This window comes from Eurytemora carolleeae, unplaced genomic scaffold (assembly GCF_000591075.1).
Source record: "Eurytemora carolleeae unplaced genomic scaffold, Eaff_2.0 scaffold71, whole genome shotgun sequence".
In the NCBI taxonomy this organism is placed as follows: Eukaryota; Metazoa; Arthropoda; class Copepoda; order Calanoida; family Temoridae; genus Eurytemora; species Eurytemora carolleeae.
In genome coordinates, this window is record NW_019396152.1 from 298,232 (window position 1) to 316,513 (window position 18,282).

The 18,282-nt window shown below is 31.5% G+C and overlaps 1 protein-coding gene across 1 annotated transcript; it reads right to left on the reverse strand.

The window, feature by feature from the left end:
- Positions 1-2,559: 2,559 nt before the first annotated feature.
- Positions 2,560-13,747, reverse strand: LOC111696579 (epoxide hydrolase 1). Its single transcript, XM_023466218.1, has 12 exons — positions 13,668-13,747; positions 12,923-12,953; positions 12,740-12,799; positions 10,751-10,882; positions 10,067-10,197; positions 9,294-9,369; positions 7,655-7,756; positions 6,159-6,243; positions 5,055-5,112; positions 4,921-5,002; positions 4,315-4,385; positions 2,560-3,126 (listed from the first exon to the last, which is right to left on the reverse strand). The coding sequence occupies exons 1-12, from the start codon at positions 13,739-13,741 to the stop codon at positions 3,012-3,014; spliced, it is 1,017 nt and encodes a 338-aa protein (XP_023321986.1). The 5' UTR covers positions 13,742-13,747; the 3' UTR covers positions 2,560-3,011.
- Positions 13,748-18,282: the final 4,535 nt, after the last annotated feature.

Sequence of the window (18,282 nt, forward strand, 5' to 3'; positions counted from 1 at the left end):
GATTTTATACCTATTGCCTGAGTCATTAGGCAAACTGCGTACAACAGACTAAATCTATATTTAAACCTACTGTCAGTCATTGGATTTCAATTTTTGCAAAGAAATTTTGCATAAATTGGCACTTTTCAGTTTTTCTTGAATACACATTTAGGTTTTTAAAAATTTAGCAAACTTTTTTGCAGATTTGAATTTTCTGGGCCAAAGGCTTTTCAAAAAGTATAATTTGTTTCAATTCGCGCAATGATCTTTTTGGATTTTTGCAAATTTGCCATTATTTGGCAGATTATTGAGGTAGAGCTCAAGTGCTTTCTTAAAACGTATCAAATGTTGTAAGCTTATATAACAATAAGAAAATAGAGGAGGGGGGAATTTTACCCCCCCCCCCCCTAGGAAGCCAGTCAGTAAACCAGACGTCAGACTAAATAGGGTTAATATGTAAATCGTGTTTCCTCAAGATGTTTTTGTTTAGATCTAAAACCTGTTTTTGGTTTACATAAAATTCCTGTTCCCCTTCAAATGTTATTCCTGTTTCCTTTTAAAGTTTATTCCTGCTTCCCTTCAAATGTTTTTAACTTTAAGAAAATCTATTAGCTTAAATATAGACGAAGATTTTATAATTTGACGTTTATTGGATACAAAGAGACAGGATAAAAGATAAAAAGTTAAATATTTAATGTTTTTCAATGTTTAGAAACATATTTTTTAGAACCATGGTTTTTCTAATTTTTTCCTCAATATTTTTTCTTATTATTAGGTCAATTATATAAAAGCAAATGTGTAAAGAGAAATCCTATATATGCTCGCGCAAATAATATACGGAGTTATGTAAACCCTCCCTTTATAATCCCTTTAAATATAGATGTATATTGTATATAGATAGTATTGATGCTCGCACAAACAATACACGGAGTTATGTAAACCCTCCCTTTATAATCCCTTTAAATCCAATTTAATCCCAGTTCCATTTTGAAAAGCTTTTACTTCCATACATTCGTTTATTTTTGATTTTTAAGCAAATATATTTTAAAGTTAATTATCAAAAAACAAGCCTATGAAAAAATGCACAGCTAAAAATGCACATGCCGTAAGTTTAGCGCAATGATGCGCAAAATTTGTATTATTCTTGTATATCCTTGACATCAGAAATACTGGAAAATCATGTGTTCTCCTACCAATACGAATTCTTGTTGCAACAAGATGAATGTTAAATTTGTACATATAAGTTATTAGCTACAGAGCAGGTTGTGTGCTATATTAATGCGAGTTTTAGATGTAAACCTTGCTTTCTTTAGATGTAAACCTTAATTCTTTAGATGTAAACCTTGTTTTCTTTAGATGTAAACCTTGTTTTCTGTAGATGTAAACCTTTTTTTCTTTAGATGTAAACCTTGTTTTCTTTAGATGTAAACCTTTTTTTCTTTAGATGTATAAACCTTGTTTTCTTTAGATGTAAACCTTGTTTTCTTTAGATGTAAACCTTGTTTTCTTTAGATGTAAGGTTTTTTTTCAATTTGTTGAATTGTGTTCGTGAATTACTGTGATTTTTAAAAGGTTTCAGTTTTTTTTCATTTATTGGAGAATTAATGTTTATTTCCTGTTCACAAACATTTCTGATTTATGAAACCAATTTTGTTTAAAATACTATTATAAATTTACCTATGGCATTTTTAAAATTTTTAATTTTTAAGCATTTTTAATTCAGGCTCTTGATAACGTACTTGCTTCAATGTTGTTTTACAATTCCACAGTTTTCTGGTTCTGACTTTAGAGAAATTTTAAATTAATATTAATAAAGAATTATAGTTTTTTGTTTATTCAAATCACCAAATACAATACAATTTTTAGCCAAACACTAAAAGTGATTGATGAAAAACTAATTAATGAGCTGTTTGTTAACTAGGAGTGCTTGGTAATGAACTGATTAATGAGTTGATTGTTAACTAGGAGTGCTTGGTAATGAACTGATTAATGAGTTGATTATTAACCAGGAGAGCTTGGTAATGAACAGATTAATGAATTGATTGTTAACTAGGAGAGCTTGGTAATGAACTGATTAATTAGTTGATTGTTAACTAGGAGTGCTTGGTAATGAACTGATTAATGAGTTGATTGTTAACTAGGAGTTCTTGGTAATGAACTAATTAATGAGTTGATTGTTAACTAGGAGTGCTTGGTAATGAACTGATTAATGAGTTGATTGTTAACTAGGAGTACTTGGTAATGAACTGATTAATGAATTGATTGACTAGGGTTTCCAACGTAACAGATTATTCAAATACGCGTAATTACGCGCAATCACGCGTAATAATTTTCATTTCGTGTAATTTCGCAGGATTTCGCGTAATTGGAGAAATATCCATTTCGCGAAATTACGGCGTAATTTCGCGTAATTTCTCCAACGTAATTTCGCGAAATTTTGTAATGATTACGCATAATAAGCGAAACTATAATTACGCGTAATTTCTACGAGGTAATTTTGCGAAATTTTGTATTAATTACGCGTAATTACGCCGTAATTTCGCGTAATTTCTACAACGTAATTTTGCGAAATTTTGCAATAATTACATCTATGAAATTTTGAAGTTTTAATTTTTAATTTAAATAAAAGAACTAACTTACAAGGAAAACAGTGTCACTCAAGTTAAATCAGCAATTTCAGCCAATACTATGTTGATGTACTAAAAAGTTTAACAAAGGGCCAACAATATATTTTTATCAAAAAAATACATAATCCTTAAATTTTCAATTTTCAACAACTTGTTAATATTTTAACCTACTTTCTCAAATTTACGGGTAATGCTCCTGCGTAAGTGACAGAAAGTGTTACGTGTAATTACGCGTAATTACGCGTAACGTAATTACGACTGGAAACCCTAAATTTCTCCAACGTAATTTCGCGAAATTTTGTAATGATGATTGTTAACTAGGTGTGCTTGGTAATAAACTGATTAATGAGTTGATTGTTAACTAGGAGAGCTTGGTAATGAACTGATTAATGAGTTGATTGTTAACTAGGAGTGCTTAGTAATGAACTGATTGATAAGTGAGTTGACCCTCTCAGGTTCCTGCTGCTGAACCCAATGAGAGACTCCAGGTAGAAGCTCAGTTGTCAAGTTTGTACAAAACCTGAAGAAATAAATAAGAATATGCTTTAAAAAAGTTTTCTGAGAGGTTTTAACACTTTCTGATAAGTGAACATCCCCCCCCCTGCCTTGAGTTTTTTCACCATTCTGTCCTTATTTTTCGGGATGTTGAAAAAAATTTCCGAATCTTAGTCATTAATTGAATTTCAATTTACAATAAGTTAAACAGAAACTTAGGAAATATTAAAAAAATCCTAAAAATGTCGTCTTCACATTTTTCAACGGGTTTTACGTTATTTTATCAATATCTTGGTAATTGTAAAAATAAATAAATTTCATGGTCTGTATGGTACTTATTATCAAAAGTAATATGAAGCTTCCAATGATAGATTTCTAATGTAAGGTATTTATGACTAAATCTGACTTATTAGTTGGAAAAGAAATGTTTCCTGGGTACAAGTTTATATTTATAAAATAAAACTAAAATAAGTTAAAAACTTACAAATTGGAATTTAAAATATAAAAAGAGAAATAGTTTAATTCTTAGAAAGTTAGAAGTTTTATATTTCAACTCTAGTTATAATAGATTATTCATAGAAACAATTTTAGAATTAATTTTTGCAAAATAAAAGGGACTGCAGTCACCACAACATTTGCCCTGCACCTCCCCCCAACACAAAACTGTAATGCCTGATGCACTACGGTACACTTAACGCCTTTATCAGAGCAACAATGAGAAAGATATCGTTGCTTTTCTATCTTAAAGCATTTAAATTCTGTAAATTCTGTCTCTGTTGCATATATCTGCTAGAGACTTTCACAGAAAAAAACATAAAAATTATTAAATATTTATGTAGTAAAACAAAAAAAAATATCTTGGGCATAATTATGTTCAGATAAAGGTTTAATATGGTAATTATGCAACTCTTTAAATAGATGCTCACTTGAAATTACGTTGACAGTCCCTTTAAGATATAAAATTACGTTGACAGTCCCTTTAAGATATTAAATTACGTTGACAGTCCCTTTAAGATATTAAATTACGTTGACAGTCCCTTTAAGATATAAAATTACGTTGACAGTCCCTTTAAGATATTAAATTACGTTGACAGTCCCTTTAAGATATTAAATTACGTTGACAGTCCCTTTAAGATATAAAATTACGTTGACAGTCCCTTTAAGATATTAAATTACGTTGACAGTCCCTTTAAGATATAAAAAGTCAACTTACTTAGCTGAAGCCTGTGCAGCACCAACTGATAAATATTTATCTCCAGTTCCAAATATTTGAAGAACAGGAACCTCAAATTATTCAACAAAATAAAAATGTGAATTCAAATACAAAGGTTTGAAAATAGTATTTCTATTTTATTTTACGTTTTAAAGAATAGAAATTGATGTGATATATTGCAAGTAATAACTCATTTCTTTCTTCATGAAATGTCATTATTTATTTCATCTAAAACTATACCTCTAGTTTTATTGTCTAAAAAGGGATCGTTCAGAGATTTGAGCATAGGGGGAGAAACCTGTGTTTTCCCCCATTATTCCCCATTAAATATGATTTTTACATTTCTCTGGACGTTGTTTCTTGTCAAATCTGTCAAACCAATTACTTTATTTATCAGTTTTTCGTTTTTTTATATCAAATAATGTATTTTAGAAATAAACATTTAAATTTTTTCCCCAAATGCTCATTAAGTTCTGATTTATTTGTTCTCGTTGTTTTTATAACATAGTGATTTTCTGTCATCATTGTTTTAAAATCCATAATCCCTATCTTCCTTCTCTCTTTAATTCTTTCTTAAAACTTCCATTTAAAATTTTATAATATTACCTCAATATTTTTCATCTGACGATATATATTCTTCCTCGCTTGACTACCCGGCCTAGCTGAAGCTCGGTAGTAGTTTATTGTCCTAAAATAAATATTTTGTATTTTTTTTCCAAATTAACAATTCTAATTTTTACCTGTTCCAAGTTTTAAAGTCATTGAAGGCAAACTTGTATGCCTCAACTAGTTCTTCATCTAAAGAGAAACAAAAAAGACTTAAAGGGACTGTAAGCGTAATTTGAAAAGACCATCCATGTCCGGTTCACCAAATTACCCTTAAAAAGCTTTGTTTGATCAATTATGAATTATATATCAATATTTATAATTTTGAAAAAAATATTGTTTTCAATTGTGGGTTTCTCTACAAAAGTGGCTTGCGCGATCATAAACTGAATAAAAACATTCTGAAATATCAGAATGTACACTTTTGAACCTGACAAAAACGACAATATCTTCCACATTATTGATCAGATTAAGGTTTTAAGGGTACTGTTGTGGCTTTATACTTACAGTCCGGTCCCTTTAAATTCATTCACAAATTTGGTTTTGTTTGTTTTTCAAAAGCTGATGCTATATAGAACGATAAATTCCAGCTTAAAAGTGTTTTTCACAAAAAAGTACAGAGTACAAAACACGTGTTTCCTGTTGTATCTTCCTTGGACTTTATTAACACCATAACTGTGTACTTTCCCCAAAGGCATTTTCCGAAGCGGCAACTTCCCGATGAAGTCCTAAGATGCAGCGCTCGGTCCCCTAGCCTGTTCTTGTCGCAGCGCTCTGCGCCCTATCTCATCAAAGCCGCAGCACTCGACCCCCCCCCGCCTCATTACATCATGTTGCACATCAGGAGGTCTAATCTAACCTTTGGGAAGTTGCCTTTTGGGAAATTATCATTTGGGAAGACACTCTTGAGAAAATGTCTTTGGAAAATACCTATGCAGCAGTCTTATCTTTGAATATATGATTCCTAATACTATTTAGATTGTCAGGATAAGAATTAATAGAATAGGTTAGTAACAGGGCGACCAATAAAATTGTGCAAAAAGATGACAAATGTTAGATGCAATTCATCTGTGCCAAAAACCGAGAAATTTTGTACACAAACCAAATTCAATTTAAGCATAATTTGGTAAAACTTCTTTGAAAGAACAATACATGTTGCTTAAAGGGTGTCTTCCTATTCCACAGTTTTATGGGTATCACTGTATTATCCTACACATGATAAATGAAATGAGATCAACCTTTATGTAATCCTGCATCACGAAGGAGTCCATAAAAGAACGTCATGTCGGAGCTCAAAAAATTCAACTCAGGGATAACAGGACACTGAAAGTTTTAAACATTCTGTAATAATCATATAGTTACTAAAGTAACGTCATTTTACTGTTTTTAAAAAGTTTTGATAGAAGTTGTTTCAGACGTTGGCTAGTAGAAATTTCTCAATTTCTAAACGAGGTTTGATTATTTTCAAAAATCTAAAATAGGCTTTGTAGTAAATCTCATAAAACTAAATCCGCCTCATGTTTAGTTGTGCTTTTTTACCACAGTCTGTTTTATATGTGTTTAGTTTGGTTGTAAATTATAAGAAAATGTGAAAACTTCCTAAATATATGTTTGTTACGTGTATCTATTTTATATTATATGATTAAAATCATCAAAGGGTGAATATGGCGTAGAACTTAAAAGGGAGTGTTCGCGAAAAATGTAAGGGGGTATAGGCTTACTGCGATAAAAAAGCGCTTTTAATCGCTACTAATCTTACTTCTATCTGTTGCGTCTATAAGGAGAAAATTGTTAAAGTCGTCTCATACCGAATAGCATGGCGTCCATACAAATTGAGAAAATTGCAACATACGACTTAGACCGCAAAAAAAATAAATTTAATTTCAAACAAGTCATTCAGATATTACAACTTATAGTCATCGATTATTTTTCGCCACATTTGTATATATTTGATATTTCATACTAGTTTTGATTTTGTTTTTTAAAATAATATTTAGCTGACAACTTGTTTCCGAACATTCCTGGAAAATATGAAAATGTCGTCTTCATTACCAAAAATCCTCGAAACAGGAATAAATGTTTTTATAAGTAACTCTCAGATCATAACAATTAAAACATATTATGAAAACCCTGGAATGACAGATAATAAAAATAGCTTAGAATCAAGTATCATTATTTAGAACGATCTTGATAATACGAAAAGAGGCAGAAAAATAAAATCAAAATGTTATAAAAAGACTATTTTTACACTTTCTTTATAGAACAACAATAAAGAGTATATATATATATATAACTCCATACAATGTTTAGTATAAAAGTTAAGAATCCATTTGTGACAGGATTCAGTGAAATATGTTTATCATAGCATTAATTATATTTGAAAGGAAACATTATAAGAATTGCAACCACAATTTTTTTTATTTTTTTGCACATTTTTATGCTGGTTATCTTTATCCGTAAAACTAGGAGAATAGTGAAATCCATGTTTCTTTACATTAATCTATTCGTGCATACCATCTAAGATATTTCAAATATAGCTACGGGATTAGGTTATAGATATAGCGGCTACAAAGTCAGAGTTTATGGCGCCAAAGACTTTGTTCCTTTGCATTTTCTATTCATATGCTTAAAATCAAAATTAAAGGAGCTCCGCGGTCGTAAAGTTGTATCAATAATCTCACATTGTTTGACTTTCTCCTTGTGTCAAGTTTGCAGTGATGAACTTCTGGAATACCTGGAAGAAGAGCATATACCAAGATTTGAAGGTTTGCTCCCAGGATCCTCTGAGCTGGTCAACCAGCGCCAGGTTATGAGGTATATTACAGGCTGTGTAGGTCTAAAATTCAAAATACATGTGCCCGGCACCACTGGAAAATATGCGTCATTTGAAGTACCGAACCGGCTTTATGTCATGCAGCTATAAAGCAATCTGTACAGCTTGTACATTCTGATGACAGACTAAGACGGCAAAACAGGACAGTAATCAATTAAAATATCTCTTTATGTAATATATAATATAGAAGAAGTATTGCTTCACCCACTCATCAGCACTGTACTGAAAGGAATTGAGTCTTTGTCACAAACTCTAGTTTTCTAATCCCTATATCTTTGCAACATAACGTCGTATACTTTAGATATTTCAAACTATGAATTCTGTTAGATCTAAAATTCTAAGTTTGAAATATCAAAGGTATACACCTTCAGGTTGCAAAGATATTGGGATTAAAATATTTGAGTTTGTGGCAAATTAAGACTCAAATTCCTTTCCTTAACCGTACTATTAAATGAAAAATAAGTTTTTGTTTAAAAAAGAATTTGTTTTGTTCCTTTTTCGAAATATTCTAGAATTTATAAGGGTTGTTAATTCCTATTTCTCTGTTCCCTATTTCAGATGGAATATCTTCAATGAACTTGAAGTGAATCTATTCAATTATTGCTTTGATTTAGTTCAATACAGGATATCTTCACAAGACTATCTTCTAACAATCTATTCATTTAGAAATCAGGAGTTAATCAAGAATAAATGTTTAATCCATAAATAATTTTTATTTTACCGTAATATAAATGAACTTCAGCTTTAACTTTATATCTTTAAACCATATCTGAAGGGTCATAAAATGCCAGAAATTATAATATAAAATTTAAAAACTGGAAAAATGTGTTCTTCTACTAAAACTATAAGTTGCAAAATTGTGATTGGAACAAATTACTCCCTCGAATGTCCCAATCATGATTATGTGCTTATAATTCTAAATCATTAAAAATATACTGAAGGGAATATAGTTTAGAATAATTTCTGAAATGTGCCCTTTTCAAAAACATATGTAAACCCTACCTGTACCATATCGGGATGAAGTCCTGTAAACCCTACCTGTACCATATCAGGATGAAGTCCTGTAAACCCTATGTACCATATCAGGATGAAGTCCTGTAAAACCTACCTGCACCATATCAGGATGAAGTCCTGTAAACCCTACCTGCACCATATCAGGATGAAGTCCTGTAAACCCTACCTGCACCATATCAGGATGAAGTCCTGTAAACCCTACCTGTACCATATCTGGATGAAGTCCTGTAAACCCTACCTGTACCATATCAGGATGAAGTCCTGTAAACCCTACCTGCACCATATCAGGATGAAGTCCTGTAAACCCTACCTGTACCATATCAGGATGAAGTCCTGTAAACCCTACCTGTACCATATCAGGATGAAGTCCTGTAAACCCTACCTGTACCATATCAGGATGAAGTCCTGTAAACCCTAACTGTACCATATCAGGATGAAGTCCTGTAAACCCTACCTGTACCATATCAGGATGAAGTCCTGTAAACCCTACCTGCACCATATCAGGATGAAGTCCTGTAAACCCTACCTGTACCATATCAGGATGAAGTCCTGTAAACGCCCAAGCTACTCCACCGCCCCAGTCATGTGCTACCAGATGAAACCTTTATTATAATACTGTTTATTTATTCATTTCTTTTTATGTGATTATATTCGAGGAATGTTTTGTAACACAAGGTGTTAAAATTATTTGTAAAATTTTATTTTATAATGTAGTAATCAAAACACAGGGAAATACATGCCGTATTTGTGATTATATATTATTATATCATTATTTGTAATTATTCTAACTTAAATAACTCTAGGCATGATCAGGAGACATTGGAATAAAAAAATCTTTCACAAATACTGCATAAGTTGGATATTTAGTTGATCTACCTTTTATATCCTAGTTCGGTGACAAGAGCTCTGATATCCTCAACTAAATATTCTAGTTGACAGTTGGATATTTAGTTAATCTAACCTTTCATATCCTAGTTCGATGACAAGAGCCATGATATCCTCAACTAAATATTCTAGTTGATAGTTGGATATTTAATTGATCTACCTTTTATATCCTAGTTCGGTGACAAGAGTTCTGATATCCTCAACTAAATATTCTTGTTGATAGTTGGATATTTAGTTAATCTAACCTTTTATATCCTAGTTCGGTGACAAGAGCTCTGATATCCTCAACTAAATATTCTAGTTGATAGTTGGATATTAAGTTGATCTACCTTTTATATTCTAGTTGGGTGACAAGAGCCCCGATATCCTCAACTAAATATTCTTGTTGATAGTTGGATAGTTAGTTGATCTAACCTTTTATATCCTAGTTCGGTGACAAGAGCCTTGATATCCTCAACTAAATGTTCTAGTTGATAGTTGGATATTCCTTCAGGTTTAGAGGATTCTCCATATCCTCGCATATCAAAGGCAACAACATGGTAATTCTAAACATTTACTTATCTTATTATCCTACAAACAACTGCAGTTGAAACCAAACCTGAATAATTACTCATGAGTTTTATTACTGGGAGGCCCATAAAGTTGTGAATTATGATAACGATATTTAAGCAATCTTATATGTATTTAATCCAACGAGATTATAGTGTATAGAGTGATGATGTACGCTAATCCTTTACTAATTTTACAGTCCATAAACTATACCGAGAGCGTACTGCATTTTTGTTTATTATAAGTTGATTCTGGCCTAACCTATAGTATATCAATATTAGTAAACAGTTGTAAGTGTACAGTACAGCTAACTGAGCACACAGGTAGAGAACTATCATCACCTCTGATTTAATCTAATGTTCTTCGAAAATAAAAAGTATGATTAGAAACTTAAACATCTAGTTATTATTTGGAATGTTTTTTTGTGTTTATTGAGTCTTATAGTCGTCTTCCTCTTCCACAGTTTATGAGCTCTCACCGTAGAACAAACATTATATAAGGAGATCTTCAAAAAAAAAGCTTTTATATATTTTTTATAAAAATAAACACCTTATTAAAGTATTTAATCTGATGCCTCCATGAAAACCAGAATTCAGGAAATCCATGAACAAACAGAATAAGGGGTTTATTCTCATCTCCAGATTCAACATAGTGGAGTTGTACTCCATTCACAGATACAAACTAAACATCGACATAACTCCTTTTTGGGTACTCCCAATCTTGGAACTAAAACTGCTCCTAAGGAATTGAGTATTTTCAACAAACTCAGATTTTCTAATACCTATATTTTTCCCCCTGATGGTGCAAACCTTTGATATTTCAAACTTAGATGCTTTCATCTAACATAATTCATAGTTTGAAATCTCCAAGGTCTACGACATTGGGTCGCAAAGATATAGTGATTAGAAAATATAGTTTGTGACGAAGACTCAATTCCTTCCTCTTTCTTTAAAACCAAATATTTATTTTACCATATTTTGTGTAAATGGTTCACAATTTTTTTTATAACTTACTGGTTTTCATCATAATACATATACAGTTTATATTGTGATATCATTTCAACGATATACGTTGTTACATATGGTAGATTTCTATTTCAGATATTTTATTTGTGTAGATCAATATGTGATCTGCACAAATGTGAAGATCAATATGTGATCTTCACAAATGTAAAGATCAATATGTGATCTGCACAAATGTGAAGATCAATATGTGATCTGCACAAATGTGAAGATCAACATGTGATCTCCAAAAATGTGTAGATCAATATTTAATCTGCACAAATATGAAGATCAACATGTGATCAGCACAAATGTATAGATCAATATTTAATCTTCACAAATATGAAGATCAACATGTGATCAGCACAAATGTATAGATAAATATTTGATCTGCACAAATATGAAGATCAACATGTGATCAGCACAAATGTATCGATCAATATTTGTTCTGCACAAATATGAAGATCAACATGTGATATGCACAAATATGAAGATCAATATGTGATCTCCACAAATGTGAAGATCAATATGCGATATGCACAAATATGAAGATCAACATGTGATATGCACAAATATGAAGATCAACATGTGATCTGCACAAATATGAAGATCAACATGTGATATGCACAAATGTGTAGATCAATATGTGATCTGCACAAATGTGAAGATCAATATGTGATCTGCACAAATGTGTAGATCAAAATGTGACTTCTTTTAGAAGTATAAAATCATGGGATATAATTTCTCAATAAAAGTAATAGTTACTCTCTCTATAAATTAACTGAACAAACTAGACTACATAGACTTTATATTATATAAAAAAATACTCCACAGTTGGTTCTCCTTTTTTACTGGAGACATAACCAAGAAAATACTCCTTTTATCTTAATACAAGCTATAATGATGTCAATAAATTTTAAAACATGAATGGAGAATCCTAAATGTTTACCTACTTAACCAAAAGAAACATTGTAAACTCCAATTTCAAAATAAAAGAAAAAACTAGACAAATGACGGAAAATGTATAATCCTATTGAAAAACACGTAACACGTTAGACAAAAGGAGACGGTAAGCAAATAATCAGTATTTCTGATACTACTTTGTAACCTCTCAGTTCTTAGTTCTAGTGTTGATTTTACAAAAAAGAAAAGAAAATTTATAAAGTTAAAATTAGGAATTTGATGGAGTACCCAGCGTTGCTATGGTTTTGAAAACACTTTAAAAAAAGATATAAAAAAATGGTTGTCATCCAAAACAAACAATCCTTTATTAAAGAGAGTGTTCGCGAAAAAAAAATTCTCAATTTGGGTGGATGCTACGTTATTCGGTACAAATCGTTTTTAACAATTTTCTCCTTTTAGACGCAACAGACAGAAGTAAGATTAGTAGCGATCAAAAGCGCTTATTTTTCGCCGTATACCTATACCCCATTTATTTTTTGCGAACACTCCCTTTAAGAGAATCAAGTTTTGCTTGAAAATCTGTAAAAATCTAGTTTAACGTAATATTTACTTAAATTTGACGTGAAAATATTACCTTGTGTTGCCCTAATGTTTTATCCATCAGTGCTTTTGGCACGGTTGAGCGGGGCTTTATCTAAATATTAAAAAGTTCTATAGGTTGGGTTTCAAACTTAATTAATGTTTTGTCAACAGTTCTAGATTTCTATAGTTTTAGAATATATAAATTATGCAAATTAATAAAGTTTATAAAGTTTGCCTGAAACATCTTGAATCCAGTAACCAGAAACCTGTAGTCAAGGGAAATATTAGTTTTATCTTATTTGTCTCATATCTATGTAATTATTGATTTTATAAAGTTATCAAATATGTGATTTAAAGGTTTCAAGCTGTCGAGCAAAAATCGATGATAATTTTGCCAATTTCTTTTTTTAAAACTGAAGCTAACATGTATGTAAATTTATATGAAAAGGGCTATATAAAGATATAAGTGAGTTTGAGCGGTAAAATAAAGCACAAGGCGTTGCGACACTTCAAAAAATCGACCGTGTCTTATGATAGGCAGGCTGAATCTATATGTTATTACTTCTCAAAAACATCTCGTAAGACTTTTTTAGTTAAGCAAAAAACTGAATTTAAGACAGATTACTAAAATGTTTTACCAGAGGCCGAATTTAAAAATTTGAACAGCGTCTTGTCTCAATGTAAGACGCGGCTCAAACATGGTTGGTTCAACTTGAAATTGTATTCATTGTTCCAAGATTTGAGCCGGCGCTCAATTGGAACCGATTTTTGGCAGTTTAACTTCTTTAAATTCAGGAACAGCAAACTTGTATAACAATTTTCCGCCATTTTTGATGCGCGCATATAAAAAGTGAGAAATGATTAAAATCAAGAGAAAAAAATCTTCTTATTGAGTTTTCAAATCTCATTACAAATGTATCAAATACACATAGCTGCTACAATATTACATTTCTCAAAAATGTGTAAATTTAAACATTAACCTTAATATCAAAGAAAAAAGAACAGGAATACCGATCATCATCCCACCAATAGTCATTCCTAGTTCTACAAACATTTTACCTGAAAAAATTTAAATAATTCACGTTTTATAGAATTTATATATTTATTACTCTTATATCAGGTATTTGAAATGATCAAATTGAACAAAAAATCAAATTATTACATGACAAACTATTAATTTATTCACATTGAATAATAAATCTTAAATCCAGGAAGAAAATTCAATATCAAATAAATCGCTTGATTTGTAGGTTATGATGCTTTATGCACAGATAAATTGAAACATGTGAAAAATGCCCATTTCAGCTTCTCCAACATGGTCAGATTTAGAGAGAGCTTCCACAAAACGCGTCTGAATTTTTTTTAAAAATTGCAATCTTTCTATAAAGTTTAATTTCTAATAACAAGAAATGGCTTTGAGTAGTAAATAAAAAAAATATGCTTTAAAAAACGTGGCTTATTTATGTATGTTTAAAGTGAAGGTCCTTATATATTTTTTAATTTATTTTAAAAATCGAAATTCCTTATTTTAGCGGTCAATTTCGAAGGTAAAAATGGCTAACCACATTTTGAAAATCCCAAAACAAAGGATTTTAGATATTGGCTGTTTCAAGTAGATTTCTACAATAACTGGAAAAGAAGAATGATTTGAAAAGTAACTTCCCTTGGACACCAGCTGTATTAATCATTGTATCTGAATGTTCATCGTAAGATTTAAACCTATTTCTCTGAATAAATGTTCTTGGACTGAATTTAATTAATTCAAACTCGCGCCGGTTCAAATTTGAATCACCGATTCAAATCCTTCTTTTGCTATGAATCGGTGGTTCAAATTTGATCTGACAGTAGGTATTTCAGCAACGTAGCTCAAACTTATTAAATTCGGTCCCTCGGTGCTCCTGCTCAAAGGATAGGAATATGTGGGATCTTCTATGCTAATTGCTGAAGTTAAATATTCAAAAAGTTTAAAATCTAACTTTTAGTTGGAAACTGACAAGAATTTGCAAAATCCAAACTGAGTATCAACTTAAAACACATTATGACATGTCCCAGGCAAATCCTTTGTTCTATCTTCATTACTGGCCTAATGAGAGTGGTGGTCTTGGATGGGATTTGCTCAATGTGTTTCGCTTTTGTATCGCGATTCGCGATCTAGCATGGTTTAATAAATTAGTTGTAAAACACCGAAGTCCCATTTCCTTTAATGAATTAATTGTAAAACTTTAAATTCTGTAAACACCGGGTATGTCGGTGTTATAATGGTAAATTAATTGTAAAACTTTAAACAACCCTAATCCCTTGATTTTCTGTATGTTATAATCCGGTTTTGTTTACAATTAACACTGAGTGTGAATAGTTGTCAGTTTCTACTGAAGATCGGCGCCATGACAGACTACTGAAAGACAAACTCCTGAAAATCAAACTCCTGAAAGACAAACTCCTGAAAAGACAAACTCCTGAAAGACAAACTCCTGAAAAGACAAACTCCTGAAAGACAAACTCCTGACGAGACAAACTCCTGACGAGACAAACTCCTGAAAATAAAAACTTCTAAAATACAAACTCCATAATATCAATTTTAAAAAAATGTTTCACAATTTATATTTAATCTAGCCGCAGCGCTCGAGGCCCAGAAAGTGTCATAACTTAACCTAACCCATGGCCGCAGCGCTCGGCCGCCTAGCTTGTCCTAGCCGCAGCGCTCGGCCCAGAAAGTGTCTTAACTAACCTAACCCATGGCTGCAGCGCTCGGCCCCCTAGCATGTCCTAGCCGCAGCGCTCGGCCCCCCCTAGCCTGTCCTAGCCGCAGCGCTCGGCCCAGAAAGTGTCTTAACCTAACCTAACCCTAAATAATAAAAAATAAATAATAATAAATTTGCTGGTTATTCTGATCATTAAAATACTTTGCTGCTTGAAGCATATTCAAATTACTAAAGATTGAGAATTTTTCTAGGATATTTGCGGATTTTTTCTCCTAAAGTTTATGAATTTTATCATATTTCATTCAGAGAAAAATTTCATAATTTCAGAAGTTTGTCTTTCAGGAGTTTGTATTTTCAGGAGTTTGTCTTGTCAGGAGTTTGTCTTGTCAGGAGTTTGTCTTTCAGGATTTTTTCTTTCAGGAGTTTGTCTTTAATTCAGGAGTTTGTCTTTCAGGAGTTTGTCATAGCACCCAGTATATCAGTACATGGAGGATATAATTGTACTCCTGAGCGTCATTTGGTATTTACTTCTTTCAACTTGTATTGTATTGTAATTTAATTGTATTTTTCTAATTATGAATTATTTCAGTGTATGAACATCCGAAGATGAATAAAGTTTTACTTCAACCGTTTTGTACCTTTGAACCTCAGAGACTTAATCCCCGTCCTTCATGTTGATCTGTAAGTCGTCGATCGGCGCGAAATACAATGATTGAATATCTATTTGTAGATTAAAATGCGTCAAAGATCTCGAAAATCAATTGTATTATTTAAAAAGAAAGATTTCAGGATTATTTCAGAATTTTATTGTAATTTAGATCCCTGAACATTTTGTGTCAGTACATCACTTTTTGAACATTTTAAATTCTTGTGTAACCTAGATTTATACTGATCAAGGTTTGCATGGTTTGATTTTAAGAATAATTGAAGTTTTTTATCCTAGGATTAATATATTACACATTACAGAAGATGCCAAAAAACTTAAGAAGTTATGCATCAATGTTCAGACCGGGTCGACTTTGAAGTGTTGAAATTATAGCCTTGTCTCGCCACAATCAGATGTGACTTTAATCCTAATCTTTTCGGCAGATTTGTTTTTAATGAAAAAAGTAACTCTAACGCTGATCGAATGTTAGACCAACACGCGATTTGATTACAAATAGTTAGTCCAGAGTTGGGAACTTTAGAATGAGATACCTTTAATCCCGACTGCTTAATCCGAATATCCAATGTGGACACTTAGTTTCTTGCTTAATCCACTCTTTTTTGGATATATTACAGAAAAACCAAAAACCGGTTTTTCAAAATTAGAGAGTCCCGTTTCTGTATATTAATCTTAAATGGCGCGCAAAATTTCAAATTTCCTGGCTTCTGATTCCCGACTCTGATTGGTTGAATTTTATACACATTTCAGGAATACAAGCACAAGATTAGGTTAGTCTCGAGATTAAGAAAAAGAGAGGATCAAGCATTGATCTTGATATCCACCATTCTAAAGTTCCCAGCTCAGGGCGAACAATCCGCTTATACTCTCTTGTTCCCCTGATCTGGCGTGCACAATGCACATTAGTTTACACTTTTAGTCAAATGTGTGTAATAATATTTTTGAAATATTTTGTTGTTCAACTTTTATTAGCTCTCTATTATCAGAATTAACGACCTGTTTTCTTACTCTAGCTTAAAGCGACATCACTGGTGCGAGTTTGTGACCTTAGATTTTAATTAATGCACAAATTGGTTTTTCTCAAAAGCTCTTCAATGAGAGGAGTTATGATTTAAAACATAAAAAAATGTAATCTTCCGATACAAACTAATAATGGTAAAACTTTTTTTAAATAAAAATGTTGAATAACTTTTCATTTCACGATGATTGAAGAAAAGAAAAAAACCGGTTTACCACTAATGTGAATATCTTGGACCTAGCTTGAGTTCTTAGGGTATAGATCTATAGACCTGCACTGTAGTGTCTACAGGCCTTATCACTTCTGTATGATTCGTATCTAATAGAAAAAGGCCATTGTAGAAAGGGATGGATCGTTTTAAATTTTTTTGAAAAACTATCCTTATGTCATTAAAAAAACGACGAAAAACGAAAACTAAACAATAAATTTTAAAACGTAAAACGATTTATGTTTTTATAAACCTGCATGTAAAACGACATTCGATAAAATTGTAGGTAAGACGACATTCATAACTTTTTCATAAAGAAACTCATATTTATCAATGACAATTTTTTTTAAACAATAGATTTTTAAAGAACGATCGTTTTTTATTAAAAAACCATCGTATAAAACTCGGTCCGTTATTGTTTTTATAAAATACAATCGTATAAAAAACGGTCCCTTAACGTTTTTATAAAAACCGTACCGTTTTTGAAAACGATCTAAAACGAAAAGATAAACGATCGTTTTATGATAGTTTTCAAAATTTCAAAAAGCCCTAAATTTGTATACATACACCATATATAATAAATAAAACCAGAGGCGCAACTAGGACTGTTGCTAGGGGGGGGGTTAAGGGGGGGTTTCCCCCCTTTTTCGAAAATTTTTCAAAAACAAAAGTGCTTTTTTAAGGGTTTGAAGTCGAAAAAAAGGAAATTTTAAGTTGTTGCATGCAGATTTGGATGTGTTCAATTCAAATCGATTTTTTTGTTCTTGTGTTTTTACAAAATTTATGCTTCCAACAGCTGTAAAATGAATGATATGAGTCAATTCATTGAATATGTATGCGAATCGCAAAAGAGTATTTTTTAAGTACCTGGTTTAATTACAGATTAAATTGCAAGAAATAATCATTTATAGTTTCTGGAAAAAAAACATAAAAATACATAGGTAAATAATAATTTCAATCATCTACATTGAAAAAGGACAGATAATGTTACCTTTTCTCTTGA

Excerpts from the sequence above, each read along its gene's own strand:
- LOC111696579 (XM_023466218.1), bottom strand. The coding sequence starts at position 13,741 with ATGTTTGTAGAACTAGGAATGACTATTGGTGGGATGATGATCGGTATT. Across the intron at positions 12,954-13,667 it reads CTTTTTTCTTTGATATTAAG|GTTTCTGGTTACTGGATTCA; the intron begins GTTAATGTTTAA and ends CCTTGACTACAG. Across the intron at positions 10,198-10,750 it reads AGATTAAATACTTTAATAAG|AATTACCATGTTGTTGCCTT; the intron begins GTGTTTATTTTT and ends GTAAATGTTTAG.